Here is a 16,638-nt window from a genome sequence, read left to right on the forward strand (position 1 = left end):
TGTCAACAAAGATTGTAATTATTTCGATATCTAAATTGGCACGCTCTTTGATTGTTGGAGAAAAGAGCAAACCATCAGGTACCTCGCTTTAGCTAAATAGAGTCGGTTCATGATATCTGGAGACTGTTTCATGTGTGATCATCGATTGTATAGCTTTCATTTGAAAATAATGAACTGAGCATTTGTGATGTGACTTCCTTTCCACAGGCAAACACTGGGGAAGCAAAGCACGAAAAGTGCCCTGCTTCGCCTCATGATTGTGCACTACTCTTTGACCTTTTTTGGACTCATACCCTCCTACTACGTTGATGAGGCACCCCTTAAACAAGGGATATCCCACTATCGGGTACACACTTTAGATCCCATCTGCAATTGGAGTGTGTATTTTAGTGCAAGAGAATGAGTTCATCAATTCAGTAATTGACATGTGTTTCTCTACTTACCCTTGCAGATCACGTCCCCATTGTCTGTGATAAATGGAGATGTGCGAGCAAAGAAGATTGCAAACATCACTGATGTGTGCGAGTCTATGAAACAGCAGCTGCTGGTGCTGGTGGAGTGGGCGAAATATATTCCAGCTTTCTGTGAGCTGCCGCTGGACGACCAGGTTGGTGATTTTCAATTATCTCAAAAATAACTCTGCTAACTCTGAACCAAAGATTCCAAAGTGTCACTGTGGCATGCTGTCCCTCTGTTCTTCACTTTTTCCATGGCTGGTTTACAGAATTGACCTCTGAAGAACCCCAATTCAAAGACCCAGGGATGCATATACTGCATATTCTCCTTGCTGGCCCTAAGTCTGTTATGGTCACACTTATCCGTGTTTGCCCTAGGCAATACGTACTTATGGCTGGCTTTGAGGGTTTCAACAGCTTCTCAATGTCATGCAAACAACCTACCGTTGACCACCCTTGCAAAATCCTCAGCCAAGTCTGGCAGACAAGCATTGGTCCTGAGTGGAGATTATGTGATGCCAGTGTTGTGGCATGTGATCATGTCTCTGACACGCTTTACGGTTCCCAGGCTGCAGTGGCCATTCAAGGAAAAGAACAGTTGGTGAAGGGTGCCTGGATTCCAGTTTTTGGGATTTACACCAGGAGAGTTTACTCAGGAAGAAGCAGTGAAGTTTGAGTGTTGCGGCCTCTGGGGTGTCAACAAAATATTCAGGTGAATGCATCCCTTTCAGTGGGGCTTCAGACTCTTACCCTCATCCCAACTGCCCAAAGCTGTGCAGAGTTTGCTTTAGTCACTGGTAGACCTGTGGGCGAAAGCTTTGGATATGGAAAAAGACGCTGACCTGAAGATCAGACGTGCAAAACATCTGAAACGCTTTTGGCCTGGCAAAACTCTACCTGGCCATTTCAGAAACCGATCCTCACTCCCCATAACTAGTTAGAAGCAGCTGTGTCACAAGCAACGACCTCTATGCCCTCCGGAAGACTTGCAGGGCCCTATCACCATGCTAATCTCGGCTAGGAAACAGTGCGAGCATCAGCATGGAGACGCTCCAGTAACTGGCACAGTAACCCATTTTAGAGAACACAGGCATAGTTAGTTGATGTTTAGTGGTTTTGAAGGGAAGGAGATCCCTGATTTTCATGATATTTAGGCGGTTGAGACAAACCGCCTTTGCAATTTTTGAGATGAAGGTAGAAAATGTGTGTGACCAGTCGTAGGTGACGCCAAGGTTTCTAGCTGAAGAAGAGTTGGGAAGAGTGTCAGATGGGAACTGGATAGGCTGGGGAGAAGAAGAAGAGCGAGAGGATTTGGCAGGAAAGAAAAGCACCTCTGTTTTTGAGGAGTTCAACATAAGAGAGTTTGAGACCATCCAGTATCTAATAGCAGAGAGACAGTTGAAGATTTTGGTAGAAAGCTCAGTGGTTTGACTCAAAAGAAAAGAAACAGCCTAAAATCAATATAATGCTGGATATAAAGTATATGTACAAGTGTGCTCAGGTAACCGATAGAGCTGGCAAGATAGGTCAAAGGGTTGGGTGCTTGTTTCTGAGATCTACGTTTCAAACTCAGCCTTTCATCCATCTGGGGTCGTTAAATGTGCACCAACTTTGGATGTGTAATTATAACTGCATTTGAAAATGTTCAATGCACAGCGCTGCACTATGGTGAAAGTGCTATATAAATAACACATTGTTATCATTACAGCATACTCAGCTATTCAGGAAAAGCCAGGCTGACACTCCAAACAATTCAATGTCTTAGAATGCTTAGTAAGCATTCGAGGATGGTTACAACACAATCTTCTTTTGAGGAGCAATCTCTTTTATTGATCTTGGGACTCTGGATGAGGGGTGTAATTCATGTGAGCTCTTCCCCTGTGAGTGTGAACAGAGGAAGATCATTGTCTGTCACCACTGTGAAGGCCTGGTCTAGTCTGCCTTTTCTTTCTATTCTGAGTGCTCCCAGCTGAAGGAATCCTCGGGGGATTGCACTGCCATCTTCACCACATCAAGTCCTTATCCCTGGATCTGTTTTCTACTGTGAAGGCCTTGGCATGCCCTTAGCCTTTCAAAATAGCCGAAGTGTGGTATTCTGGAGTCGCAAACGAGCTTTGCCTTCGATCCGAATTGGCCCATACTGGGATATTGACTTGCCCACCATTGTCCTCGGGCGGCCTGCCATTGCATGATCTGTGTTTATGCCTGCCTTATGTGCACTTACGCTTCATGTCTTTCTTGTAATCATGTCAACCACTGCATTAACCTGTCAGTGCCAAGGTGCCTATTGGAAGTGCTCTGTATTCAACATGTACATTCATTTATTATTTATTTCTTTTAAACATAACTTTGTTCAGCTGTAAACACCATGAAAGCATGTAATTGTCATGAACATACATACATACACGATATAATAAGAGGCAGTAGACATTTCCGGTCAGAGAAGTACATCACAGAGAAATGGAAGAACAATTAAAACACCCAGTGAATTCCGGGGTAAGTTCATTCTACGGCCAATAATCGAGATATGTACATTCATGCAATCTTCCTTCCACTGGCTCTGTATTTAGGGAAGAGTTGACACGGGTAGTCAAAGTCTGGATTTTCTGAGTGAAATGCCATCCCTACCCCAAATGAATGCAGTTTTTAAGGTGTCACATGTCTGATGCATCTGACGGAGAAAGGTCCTCCTGTTCTTAACACCTAACGAGAAGACAATTCAGTCAGTGCAAAATGTGGTATTTACTAGACAGGTGAACTGCTGCTGTGACCTTTTCACTCTCGCCGCTACGAGTCTTTAAGAGCAGCCAAGCTGCAGTATTCCAGGCAGTAGGAAAAGCAGGCCACACTAAAACAGAGTCTTCCAAGTAGTTTGTTCTGATGCAGCAGTGAAAATAAACATCATACTTGTCCCAGGCAACGACATTTTAAACAAGCCACACCCCCGAAAATGAGGACTTCGACTGAACACAAAATCCTAACTGTCAGTTACATAGACTCCTCTTTAGAGGGGAGGACTTGTCCAAGTAAAAGGTTCAGGAGCATGGATTCCTTGTCCTCTGAGCTTTGTGTGGTGCACAACTTAAGGTTCTGAGGGGCGACGTCAGTATTTCCGTATGTGGTTACAAACGTTTAGACAACCCTTGTTGGGGGTCAGCCCTTACGGGGCAACGCCACAGCCCTGCCACCGCCACAAGACACACATAAACAGCATCCCTGCCACAGAATGTTTGCAAGAACCATTTTGTTTCCGTTTGATTTCATGTGCTTTCATATTGTCTTCACTGCTGTTTTCCCTCTAAATAAGAATGATAAAACGCTACAAAAATAAAGTGTAACTATGTTTTAAAAAAACATTTTTAAATAAAACTTTTTTCTGACACCCAGCTTATTACTGAAGCTATACATATGATACCACATGCAGACCCACACACACACACAAAATAACTGGTACTATAACCTGCCTGCCACGCGTTTAATGTGCCTTATGTAGCTATGCATTATATGCAGTACTCTTACGTTGCATCTCCTTTCCTCCATACGGATGTGACGTTCAAAGAATGGGGGGATGGGATCGGAGCCTGTTACATAACAGCATTTTATACAACATTCCCACATGGGTGCACATTCCATGACCTCGTGTTGCTCCTCCCTCGCACAGCCTGTCCAACCATCAGTTCCTATCTCTGCGTAGAATGGGACAGAGCCTACCTCAGCAGCTGCGATGTATTGCACCTAAATTGGGGGTAAAACTCTCGCAGCACATGCACAATGGGCTCCGGCACTGTGAGGGTTGCTCTAGAAGCTTCTCTTTTGCCGACCTGAGCATATTTTGCCTTTCCTGTTTGGACGAAGACCGCGCGTGTCAGTCCTGCAACACATGGGGCACCTTTTCAGGGAGGTCTCTAGTGGCCCATCTGGCATGTTGGTAGCAGACCTATGGGACTTTGGCACCCCAAACGATATGAGACTTCGTCAACGCAAAGGTAAGAAGGAAGGTAAGTAAATCTTCTTCGAATGGTCATCCCGTATGGAGGAAAACCTCTCAGGTTTGGAACCGTTGTGGAGGAATCGAGTAGTGGGGAACACAGAGTATGGGCCCACGGTCCCACATGGGACTAGTAGTGCAGCACCCCACACCAAACCAGCTAGAGGAGAGCGGCACAGGAAGAGAAATATTCCTGACTGCACCACACAGTCTGTAATACCCCGAGGCTCCGCGGTGCATGGGAGGGCGCACTCCTTTACTAGTAGGGGCCATGCTACATCACCACACACCGGCTGCGTGGAGCTATGGCACAAGAGGGAAAAGTCTCCTGCGAGACATGTACCATGTGCCCAAAGTGCCAACCATTGTTCCCTTCCATGAGAACACTTGTATACCATGCATGGACATGGCGACTGCCACAGATGGAAAAAGAAACATCACTCCTCCCCCACCACCCTGAGAGGTCAGGTGGATAAGAGGAAGGGAAGGCCTCGGAACTACTCCGATGTATGGTCTGCACAGGCAGTGCGATACAACCGGAGACACAGGTCCGTGCCATGCACTGGTCGACAAAGGGCAAGGGCATGGGCCCATGTGACTGTACTCAGCCATGTGCCAGGTACCAAGGGTAAGCGAATGTGAGCAATTCGACAATCTGCACGGGCTGATTGTGCTCGCCTGGGCTTTCTTTGTTTATTTAAAAGAATGAATGATGGGAGCCATTCCCGCACATATTTTCCACGCTCATGGCACAGCAGAAAAATAGTCCGGTACTCTGGGAGAACACTGCTTACCAGCGTCGCCCTCCCCTGTCATGTGTAGCTGACACCTGAAAGCCGCGGGTACATCAAAAGCCTTTGGCCTTGGGCAGCCTGATTAGAATTTCAAGGCCCTACGAATTTGCATCTGCATTGTCAAACCTTGCAGGTGGCAGCGAATACTGAAGAATGTTAATTAGCTGGCCTCAGAGAAGGGCCGGGTATAGGAAGTGACAATGGAGACCCGACACCAACACCTCTTTGTAATGCAATATGTCAACTTGGTACTAACAACCTTCCCTGGTATGAAAGGACAGTGAATGTCCTGTCTATAACCACTCCTTTCAGAGCAGGGAAGTATGTGAATTGTAGGAGAGAGATGAAAGTCTGCCTGCAAACCCCTACTTCAAAGGAGGCACATGGTGTGATCAAGCACCACATAGGGCTCAGTTAATTAGGGAGACACTTTGATGAACAGCAGACAGGAAGATGGGTGGGACTTAGAAGTATATGTTGTCATCCTTCCCCTGTCTGTTGCCAAGCACTCCGATTCTGACTTGAAGCATTACTGAAGATTGTTGGTGCAGACCGAGGATTGGCTCACTTAAGTTACGCTTGCCCTACACCAATCCCTGGGCCCGGTTTGGCTTTAAAAGAGGGCTGAGCCCCTCACTGATCAGGTCATCTGAAGACTTTGCAAAGAGTTAGAAGAAGGACTCATTTGGACTCAAGCTGAAGGTACAGTCTACCTTACATCTTCCGCCAGTGAAGGAAGGCCAAGAGTTCCAAGATGGAAGCAAGATCCCTCCCCTAAACATTTCCCAGGGAACAGAAGGAGATACCAGACTCAGAGGACCCAACAAGCAGCTCCAGAACTGGTACCCAGCCAGTCCACATGAGCGCTCTGCTAGGTTCTGACAGCAAGATTCCTAGGTGGGAAGTGCCGGAGAGTGTCTGGACAAAGGACCAGGGTATTACCTGCTAAAACCCTCATGCGCTTTGGACCATCCAAGCTAGGAGGAGCTAGGAGGTGTGCCACACAAGCATCATCCAGTGTCCAGCTTTTAAAGGACAATTTCGAGACAGGCGAGTCCTCGAACCGCATCCGGTTGGACTGCTGACTGTTGTCATGCCGCAGTCACCAGAGCTGTCCGAGACACCTCAACCAGCATTTCAGATCTGCCAACCAGCACAGAGACAACGATTCTTGGCCCCGAGCCACCATGCCGGACAGCCTGCAGACGTCTGTCCAGCCTTGCTTGTCGAACTGCCTGCCGCCTGGTACCCGCAGCTATCTCCCACCACTAACTCTGTCTCAAGGGCTGGGAAGTGCCCTGGAACTGCCTCAAGGCTGTCGACCACCTGGAACCTCTTCAGCACCACGTACATTGTGGTTATGCCCCCCTGGTCCTTCTCGGAATGCCCCTAGAGACAGTTATGACCTATTGCCCCTTTGGTGTTGAAACCAAATAACCTTGAACAGTAAGACTGATTGCTTTATCAACTACACTCCTGTCAGTATCCAGAGTGCATCCCTTTCCTTCATGTAACTGTCTGTCCTCTGTGTTCCTTGACAGTGTGAGTTGTAATCATAGTGTGCTAGAACTGTCTGTTATAGTAATGATAAAATAGATATGTGTATAAATCCTTGACTGGACAGTCCCTTTTATCATTGGGTAATAATTGTATTTTTGCTGTGTTACAACTAACCAACGATCCACGACCTTGCGGAGATAAGCCTGGGGTTCCGTCCCTGTTACCAAAATTGGGCAAGGAGGTCTTATAATTCACATGTATTCCAATCTGTTCGGATCACTTCTGGTGTACTAGAGGTGTGGAGTTGATTGATGGTTTAGAAACCGATATTCATCCCTGGGCCACTGGTGCCGCGGAAGTTGATTCATCACAGCAACAATGGATCATAATCAAGCCCCCCCCCCAGGTCCATCATTCACTGACTCAAAAAGGCACTAAGACCACTCGTTCGTCCCCAGAGCCAGGCAGGGGACCCATCATACTACTCACACTTGTTGACCTCATTGCTGCTTTTCACACTATTATTCAGTATTGTCCTCTGGAACAGTTGAAGGAAGTGGCTGGTGTATCTAGCCTAACCTTGGATTGGTTCTGTGATTTTCTGTCTAACCACCTTCAACATACTGGACCCCAGGTCTACACCTCATCCAACTCTTTAGTCCCTCACTGAGTCTAGTAAGGGCCACCCTGGCACATCCCCTCTTCAAAATACATAACAAACCTCTGATTGATCTCTATCACAGCCCAACATCCAATTCCAGTCCTATCAGGATGATATGAATTTCTACCTGCAAATATCCTCTGACTTCAACCACATCCAGGACTGGATTCCCTGCATGTCATCACTCAATGCCTGGATGCATGACAACAGCCTGAATCTCAGCAGGGACCAAATGGAAAATCTTCTACTTGACCCTAAATGTCTAAAAAAAGGGAGACACCCTCCCTCATAACACCCTCTTAAGCGCTGATGCCTTCCTCTGCTCCAAAGCTAATAACGTCTGAGCCAAATAGGTCGTCCACCTAAGCATCAACCCTTACTTTGGAGCCATGGTAAAAGCATGTTTATTTCATCTCAATTCAATATGGAAATAGAAACTCGTCAACTTCTTTCTACATAGCATTAATGCAGCCATTACACTATGCAAACACCCTCTACGCCAACCTTCTGCCATATTAAATGAAGAAATTAGAACTGGTGCAACATGCTGCAGGCCACCTCATTGTCCAAGACCTGTGTACCAGGCTCGTGCTTACTACCCATGGCTCAGAGGAACCAGCAAGCACTGACCCCTGTGCCATGCATAGGCCCTGCCTTAGCTAGTGCTCATCACAAAAGCGAAGAAAGGAAATCACCAGAAACAAGATACACCAGCAGCGATTGGCACAGAAGACCAGCAGCTACCTAGTACCTTCTGAATGTGAAATGAGCTGCACGCTGGTGGTGCCCATATCCTATCCTATGGAGTTACTCCTTGCCTAAAGCATCGTCGCTCAAGTCTTCTTTCACCCTGCCAATACCAGGACTACGCCCCATTTGACCAGCGGAGCCTGCACCATTCTTTAGTTTCAGTGCCTTCGTCTCTGTAGCTACCAGGCCTCTCCGGTGTTGGAAGGATTCCCCTCTTCTTATGCTCAGAACTGCACTCCGCTCCTGCAGGCCAAATTAAAGTTGGAGCTGAACATGTGACATGAAGGAACCCAAGGAGCTCCCAATCACAGTGCCCCTGACCAGCTGACAGTTTGTAATTCAAAGCATGATAAATACTGGCTGAAAGGTCCACTTCCCCGTAATGCACCACAGCATCTGGTACTTTTCCCACTCAGCGCTTCATAAACGTGTTCAGCTATCCAACTGGTTACTATGGGCCTCAATCCGAGTATGGAGGTAGCCATGCCACTTTTAGCAGCATGGATACCCCCATACCGGGTACCGGGTCTGGGTTCCTTGAATGGGGAAATACCGTGCCATTCCGACCTTGGAGGGCCTGGTATTTCCCTATTCAAGGAACCCGGACCCAGTACATCCCAATTCCCATTGAGCCCCCATAGGGCTCATAGGGCTCAATGGGTTTGGGGAGGATGCTAACAACGGGCCTGTTAATGACAGGCCCTTTGTTAGCATTCTGGTCTGCTCGCGGGACCCGCTAAGGATGCCTGGTTTTACCAGGCGTTCATAGCAGGTCCTGCGAACAGACTTTGTAACGAGGCGGTAGGGGGTTAACGGTGCCGGCAGCTCTACCGGTGCCATTAATCCCCTACCGCCTCGGTCGTAATGAGGCCCTATGGCTTTACAGAGGTTAAACAGAGATTGAAAAACTGTTCACCAAACACAGACTAAACTTGAGTGCCTGTGAGAGAGACTATTACCAGCTATGAGCCTGAGCTTAACCCTTAACCCTACCGGTGAGGAGTTCCCGAACATGTCTACTCTGAGCCTCTGCTTGCTTCATTTAACCTTAACCTTTATTGTGCTCAAAGTTTGCACTTGCCTCGAACAGAGCTGCTGTACTTGAACTATACTTGTGTGGCCTTTGCTTTACTCTGACACTGCTATCCGTATTCCTGCCCATTTAACTCCCCTCCTGAGAACTTGGCCTTGTTTGCTCGGCCACTGCTATAAATAGGTGAGCTAAGGGATGCCTAAGGGACTCTATTTAGCTTATATTATGTGCCTACTCAGACCCCCACACATGGGGTTGGGGCAGACTTCTGACACCAATGTCGTTCTGACCTCATCCATGGAATTATTTGCGTGTTAAACAGGGGTTTGCGTGCTATTCTGCGTGCAAATCCCTGTTTGACGAATGGGGATGTGAGGTCAGAATGGCACGCAAATCCCCGTTTTACACCTAAATAATTCCATGAGTCAGTGTTCTTTTTATACAGAGTGGAAAGGTATGACAGTGGTGGAATATAGAGCACAAACACACCATCAAAACCGGACTGGCAGCAGAGCAAGAATATGGACTGACTCGGTGTGCATCAGGTGTCTCCATTAACTGAAAGCACAGCTGTTTTTCCGCAAGTATCCATCCATCCCAGAGGGAGAAGACCTGAATTATTAGCCAAAGGGGCATTTTGAAAATATGGTTGCAGGTTCTTGTGGGTGTGCTTCATGTTTATTTGGAACGTAGAATGTGTGCCGCCTTTTTGATGGTACTGTGGAGCGACCACCTCATCATCCCATGTGTGATCACTCTGCCTACTCAAGTCTGCATCTAACTTCCGAAACTCACAAGCACCACAAAAAGAAACTGGAAACACATCAAAGAAAGCAACCTATTCGAACAACTGGAGTTAACCAAACCCTCAACTACAGAACTAAATCTAGCTGACCTAGACAGGAAAGCAGAGCTACTACACAAATGGATTGCAGATAGAATTAATAAGATCGCCCCAGAAAAACCATTCACCACATCACCATCAAATAAAAGAGCAATGGCAAAATGGTTCACCCCACTACTAAGCACCATGAAAAAGGAAAACCAAAAGATGGAACTGGAATGGAGGTAAGAATACAACCCAGACAAAAAACACTGTTCAAGAAACAAATCCGTTCATACAAGAAGGACATTCAAAAGGCGAAGAAAAAGCATTATGATGACAGAATCACCAATGCCTCCAACACACAAAAAGAAATGTTTAACATCATTAAAGAGATGAGAAACCCACCAGGCTGCGATAACACCCCAAACCTCTCAGAGAAACTATGCAACGACCTGGCAGACCACTTCAAGAAAAAAATCAATGACATCCGACAAATCACACAAAAGAGACCAACCAACCACAACATACAACCGAAAGAACCAAACACAGAACCACAGCACAAACTCAAAAACATTCCTTAAATATCATGCAGAGGCATTCGCAATGCTGGTAAAACACAGCAAGAAAGCTGGATCACCCATGGCTCCCTGTCCCCCGGACATCTACAAATCAATCCTCGCACAAGGAACGCCAGCAGAATATTACAGAAACCTTCTAAATCTATCACTAGCAACAGGAACTGTACAGAGGATCTTTAAATCAGCATATATCAAACCATTCCTGAAAAACACAAGTGGCGACGTAAAAGACCTCTCCAACTACAGGCTGATCTCAAACATTCCCTACCCGGCAAAACTCCTGGAAACCTACGTATATAAACTAACCCAAGAACACGTAGAAAAACACTACCTGCTAGACCAAGCTCAAGTCAGTTGCAGACCCGCAAGAGGAACAGAAACAGCACTACTATCCATCTGGGATGACCTAAAAACTAACACAGACTCAAACACAACCTCAGGCCTTATTCTGCCCGACCTCTCCGGAGCCTTCAACACAGTTAGCCATGACACCCTAACCAAAAGACTAGAAGACATAGACATACCAGACACAGCACTACTCTGGACTAAATCATTCCTAGCAGACAGGACAGAAACCATATGGATTAAACCCTTCAAATCCACACCACGAGTTATCGACTGTGGAGTGCCACAAGTATCCTCACTATCACCACTGTACTTCAACATCTACCAGACTCCAGTAATCAGAATCTTCAAAAAATACAACATTACATGCTACAACTACGCAGATGATACTCAAATTATCTAAGACACTGAAGCTGATCATTCAACCCTAATCGAATGTCTAAAAGAAATCTTCACCTGGATGAATGCCAACAACCTGAAAATCAACCCAGAAAAGACAGAAATCATGATCATATCCAAAGACCAAGAGAACGAAACCGCCATCCCGTGGCCAACAGAAATGGGAACCGCACCAACACCATCTAAGGTAGTAAAATATCTGGGAGTCCTGATGGACAACACCATAACCTTAGAACCACAAATAAATGCAACAGTCAAGAAATGTTTTTTCCTCCTCCACACAGCAAGAAGAATCCTACCATTCCTCTCCTTCACGCACAAAACACTCACTATCGTCGCCCTCATCATGTCAAGAATAGAGTATGCAAACTGTCTCTACTTCAGAATACCAGAATCCCTCCTGAAGAAACTATGACGGATCCAAAATGCAGCAGCCAGACTACTCAAACTATCCAGAAGAGACCGCATCACTCGTGCTCTAAAAATACTACACTGGCTCCCAGTAAAATATTGCATCATCTTCAAAACAATGTGCATAAGACACAGGGCAATCAGTGGAAAAGGAGCAGAATTCCTGCAAAAGGAAATAACAATCTACAGGCCAACGAGACTCCTCAGATCAAGCAACGAAATCCGCCTGGAACTAAAACCATACCTTAAGAAAAAACTTGGAGGGACCTCCTTCTACCACTTAGCCGCATAAACCTGGAACAACATCCCAAAACAAATAGGAAACACCAAAGATCACCTACAATTTAGGAAACTACTAAAAACGTGGCTCCTTAACACCACAGACTCAAACTGAAAAGCGAAACAACAGAAAGGAAAAAGGATGACTAAACTGGAGAGGACACTGACAGCTCCCAGAACCGACATGTAAGCTCCCATGGCACCTGGACGGGTGCCAACGGGTAGAGTGGAACACAGGCGACACCCAGGGAGACGGAGTGAACAACCCCAGCCAATCCCACCCAACAGCCTCACTCGCCCCTTAGTTGCTACCTGGTACCACAGTGTTGTGGAATTGTCGGGATATTGGCAATCACCACACTAGTTGAGTTGTGGACATTGGCAGGTGCACTGGCCATATGAGTAGGAAGGGAAGACAGGTGGAGTTGTGAGGGAGGCTGGTGGAAGTGGGGGCCAGATGTGAAAGGGACTTTGAATGCCGGACGGGCCCAGATCAGGACAGAGGCGCAGGGGTGCTACCGCACCCCATCTGGGGAGATTATGCAAGCCCAACGCCTCAATTCAGAGAACTAACCAATTCCACTAACAATTTCCCACCTCTACATACACCTCTCAAACTCCAAACCAAACACAACCACAAACCTACAGCACAACAAACCTCACAAACTTCACTACATTGCAACAACAAAACAAAAACACACATAGACTCGCACAACAGTACACGACGACTACCGACCGAAAACACCCCAGGCCCAGCCAACGGACTCACCGGGCTGAGGCCGCCAACAGCACATCACTGCTCTCTTGCACTTTTCCAGCTTCTTCCCACTAACTCACCCTCCCTGCGCTTTCAGAGCCGCCAGAGCGCCAGGGGACCACTCGGGTGGTCATAGTGCGCGGTACAAATGTCCTTTAACATTAACATTTAACATTAACATGGTTTGCAATGTTGTCCGTAATAAAACTCTAATTTAATGACTTCATGTAGGCCTCGGCCCACATTTTTCTTTAGGCGGTAACAGAAAAAGAGGTGCTATTTACAATACCGCCTGCCTTCACTGCCTGCCTAATTATGGGCTCATGAGGTATTTACCTCATGCATAACTACACGAATATCAAATCATCACAAGGGAAATACGTCCAGAAATGGGCCTGTGTTTTTACATCCACCCACAGTTTTAGGACCACCCCAACCAGGAATGAATGGGTTGTCATTTAAATGGTGAGATGCAGTAGCGCCTACCTTCAGTTTAGAGACAAAAATGTACGGGGGACCAGAGGCGTTGCTAGAGGGGGTGGGAGGTTAAGGGGGTTATAGCCCCCGGTCTCTTGGTTGTAGCCCCAGATAAAAGCTCAGGGGGTACAACCAAAAGGCCTGCTAGCCCCGGTCCCGACAGTCCCAACATTATTGTAGCCCCGGATCTTTTCCAGACGTAGCAACACCCCTGCTGGGGACCCCCCAGAGGGCGTGAATATGTGGGTCTCTCAGGCGCCCACCTTAGCTGTGTAATGCAGAGAAGGTTTATTACTGAGCCCACTATCCATTATTTTCAAAGTGGGAGTAGGGGTGCGATCCACTACTTCATCCTATCAATTTCCATCACCTAAACAGGGGTGCACATTACATATTTTACTTATAAAGACATGACTTGTGCGTTTTCTGAAAATCGTCCTGTTTTACCGCCAGCCGTACAGTAAAGTACTAATTCTGCTGGGATTATTTTATGCCCTGATGGTAATTACCGCGTGCGGTAAGAGACGTGAAAGACTGCAGAACTCCTAGTGAGGCCCTCGGTGCTGTGCACTGTCACTGGCATGGCCCATCTCCTGCATGAGTTCTCTTGGCAGTGTCTTGGCAGCCAATCTCTTGGCAGCTAGCATCCTGCGCTCCTGGGACCCCCTATGCGAAGACGTGGCTTTTACGCATGGCGGCGTTAATGATTAGGCGGTGTTTTCGCCAGCGGTGTGATTATTAAGCGGCATCGGCGCTGTCAACCTGTTAACCTCTGCTTCTACATAAACTTGAGATTTTTAACAGAAATAGCAATGATTCGCAGCCTTGTCAAGGATTGCTGGTTATTTTTAAAATAGCACTTGCAATCTTTAACGCCGAACCATGATTTATCTTGTTCCACAAATCACGTGTTATTTCAATGCGAAGCACTATGTGGAATAAGAGGTCTGTGCTGTTATAGATGCCAAAGGCGTTCGTTCATAAGCAACAACTCGAAGAGCAAAGCAATCGCTCGACATGTGGAAAGTAGTTTGATATACAGTGTCTTACTGTAGAGGTCATTATGTGGGTACCTATGGTGCAACCAAGACAATTAAAAGCAATCTCATTTAAATAAGACATACATGATCTTCCGCTGTTAATACGTGGAAAGGAGTGGTCACAATGTGATTTTGTCATTGTGACATGTAAACAAGAAGACACACGCATCACAGCGCACACATCCAACCAGAAAGGGTAACTAGGTGACCTACATTGGAGAATGTGATGTGAGGATTGCGCAAAAGCAACAAGCTATCCTCCCCTGAAGGCAAATGCCCAGGTGAACAGCGACAGGCCAGATACAGCAGAGGACATGGCTAAGAAGCTGCCGGGAGGGGGACAAACAAGGTACCACCTACCACACACAACTCAAGACATGCAAACCACGACAAGAACTGTTAGGGTGATCTCAGGACTGGAAGTTCGATAACACGTGGAAAGGCAATTAGATCATAAAAATAACGACTGTACAACTGGGTGAAGCGCACCCACATGACGACGATAGCAGCAGCCACTGTGATGTGAAGGCGCCAACTGGAAAGGCTCATGGTAACACCTTACATCTTGGCCAGAAGGCACTCATGGAGTAAGAGTGTGGGGAAACCAGACTTAGTATCCGGGCAGCGGCCACCTGGGAAGACTTACGACTATCCGTAATTCAAAGCAGGGACACTGCAAGGATATATGCTTCCCCAACCAAAGTGACAATTACCCTCCTTTACAGTGGGGCAAAATGTTATGTTTGAAGGCCAAAAGGGAACCCCATGTTGACCCGCTCCTGGTCACGCCCCACACAGTTTTTTGTAATGGCCTTATTTAGGATGACCAGATATCCCGGTTTTCCCTGGACAGTCCCGCGAAATTGCCCTCCCTCCCGGGGTCCCAGGAGTTTTTTAATTTTATAAACCTCATCCTGGGATTGGATAAGGTCCCGGTTTTTGCGAGAACCGAATCCTAAATCCCGAAATCGGCCCGGCGCAGTGCGTGAATGGGGGCGTGAATGCTTTTCACAACCTCTTTCACCTCCCCATTTCATCCCTGGCCGCTTTCCTCCAATGAGAAGAGTGTGCCTGTGAGCACACACCCCCGCAACAGGCCAGAGACAGAGAAGTAGGACTACAGTTTTATCAGAGTCCTATTTTTGTTTATTGTAATCCTACTTCTATGTCTATGGCCTGTCCCGTATTTATTTTATCTGGTCATCCTACCTTATTGTACCATTGTCCCTAACTCGAAGGCATTGATTTGAATCGCAGCGGTTTTGCAAACGATAGAGGTCGACATTCTATCCACAAGGATCTCTGGGTGGGCAATGAGTTGAAACTTAAAAGTGATATACATCTTCCAAGACTACATCAAAGGATCTGTACAGGGCTTCATGGGAAGACAGCATCTGCTTTCCGGTGTCCAATAAGAAGCTACAGGAGCCCTGGTGAGGTGTTTAGCATTCTCCCCAATATGAAGAGGAGCTTGAACAATGGGACAGGAGAGACTAATGCAATGGTGCAGCAGGCAATGTCCAGGTCACCATCAAGTGTCAGCAAAATATATTATGCTGCGCAAAGACTACAAAAGACTCAACCAGCATTTTCTGCAATCACTCCTTTGCCACTGGAACCTTCCCCTCCCCCTTAAGCACTCCCTTGTGCACCCCCTTCTTAAGAAGCCCTCTGCCGATCCTTCCTCTCCGGCTATCGCCCGATCCCCATCACTCCTTAAAAGGGCAAACTCCTGGAAAAGCTGGCCATCTCCGAGCTTAATCTGCATACTGAATCTGTTAGTTGTCTCCACGACCACCAGTCTGGCTTCAGAGCCAACAGAAGCACGGAACCTGCACTCCTGAACACCTGTGAAGACCTGCTCTCTAATCTCAACTCTAATCTTCCTTCTGTCCTCATTCTCCTAAATCTATCCTCTGCTTTTGATATGGTCAACCACTCCATCCTGTTCAATCACCTCTGAGATAACCTGGCCTGGTTGACCTCCTTTCTCACTGACCGACCCTCTCAGTCCAAGTGGGGTTGGTCTCGGTCTCGGTCTCTCTCTCTCTCTCTCTCTCTCTCTCTCGTGTTTCCCAGGGTGTCTAACCTTTGTCCCTGGCTTTTCAATGACTACCTGGCACCTCTTGTCCACCACATTGCTACTTTTTGTTCCAATTTTAATTGTTATGCGAATGACACCCAGCTCTATTTCAGGCTCCTCTCAGCCACCTCTGCTCCTTCTCTCATACCAGACCGTCTGGCTGCAATTCAGGAATAGTGTGTGGCCAATGATGTCTGCCTTAATGCCAGTAAGACTGAGATCCTCCTCATCGGGACACCTGCTCTCTCTTTTCCTCTCTCTC

General features: G+C 46.9%; 1 protein-coding gene across 3 annotated transcripts in view; it reads left to right on the forward strand.

Moving 5' to 3' along the window:
* The window catches only part of HNF4A (hepatocyte nuclear factor 4 alpha), an 801,419-nt gene that overhangs the window by 741,799 nt on the left and 42,982 nt on the right, over window positions 1-16,638 (forward strand). For all 3 annotated transcript variants that reach the window (XM_069651329.1, XM_069651330.1, XM_069651328.1), the window contains one exon: window positions 452-607. In XM_069651329.1, the coding sequence (XP_069507430.1) occupies window positions 452-607 (156 nt within the window). The remainder of the gene's footprint in view (window positions 1-451; window positions 608-16,638) is intronic.

This window comes from Ambystoma mexicanum, chromosome 3p (assembly GCF_040938575.1).
Source record: "Ambystoma mexicanum isolate Mex_15411 chromosome 3p, UKY_AmexF1_1, whole genome shotgun sequence".
Classification (NCBI taxonomy): Eukaryota; Metazoa; Chordata; class Amphibia; order Caudata; family Ambystomatidae; genus Ambystoma; species Ambystoma mexicanum.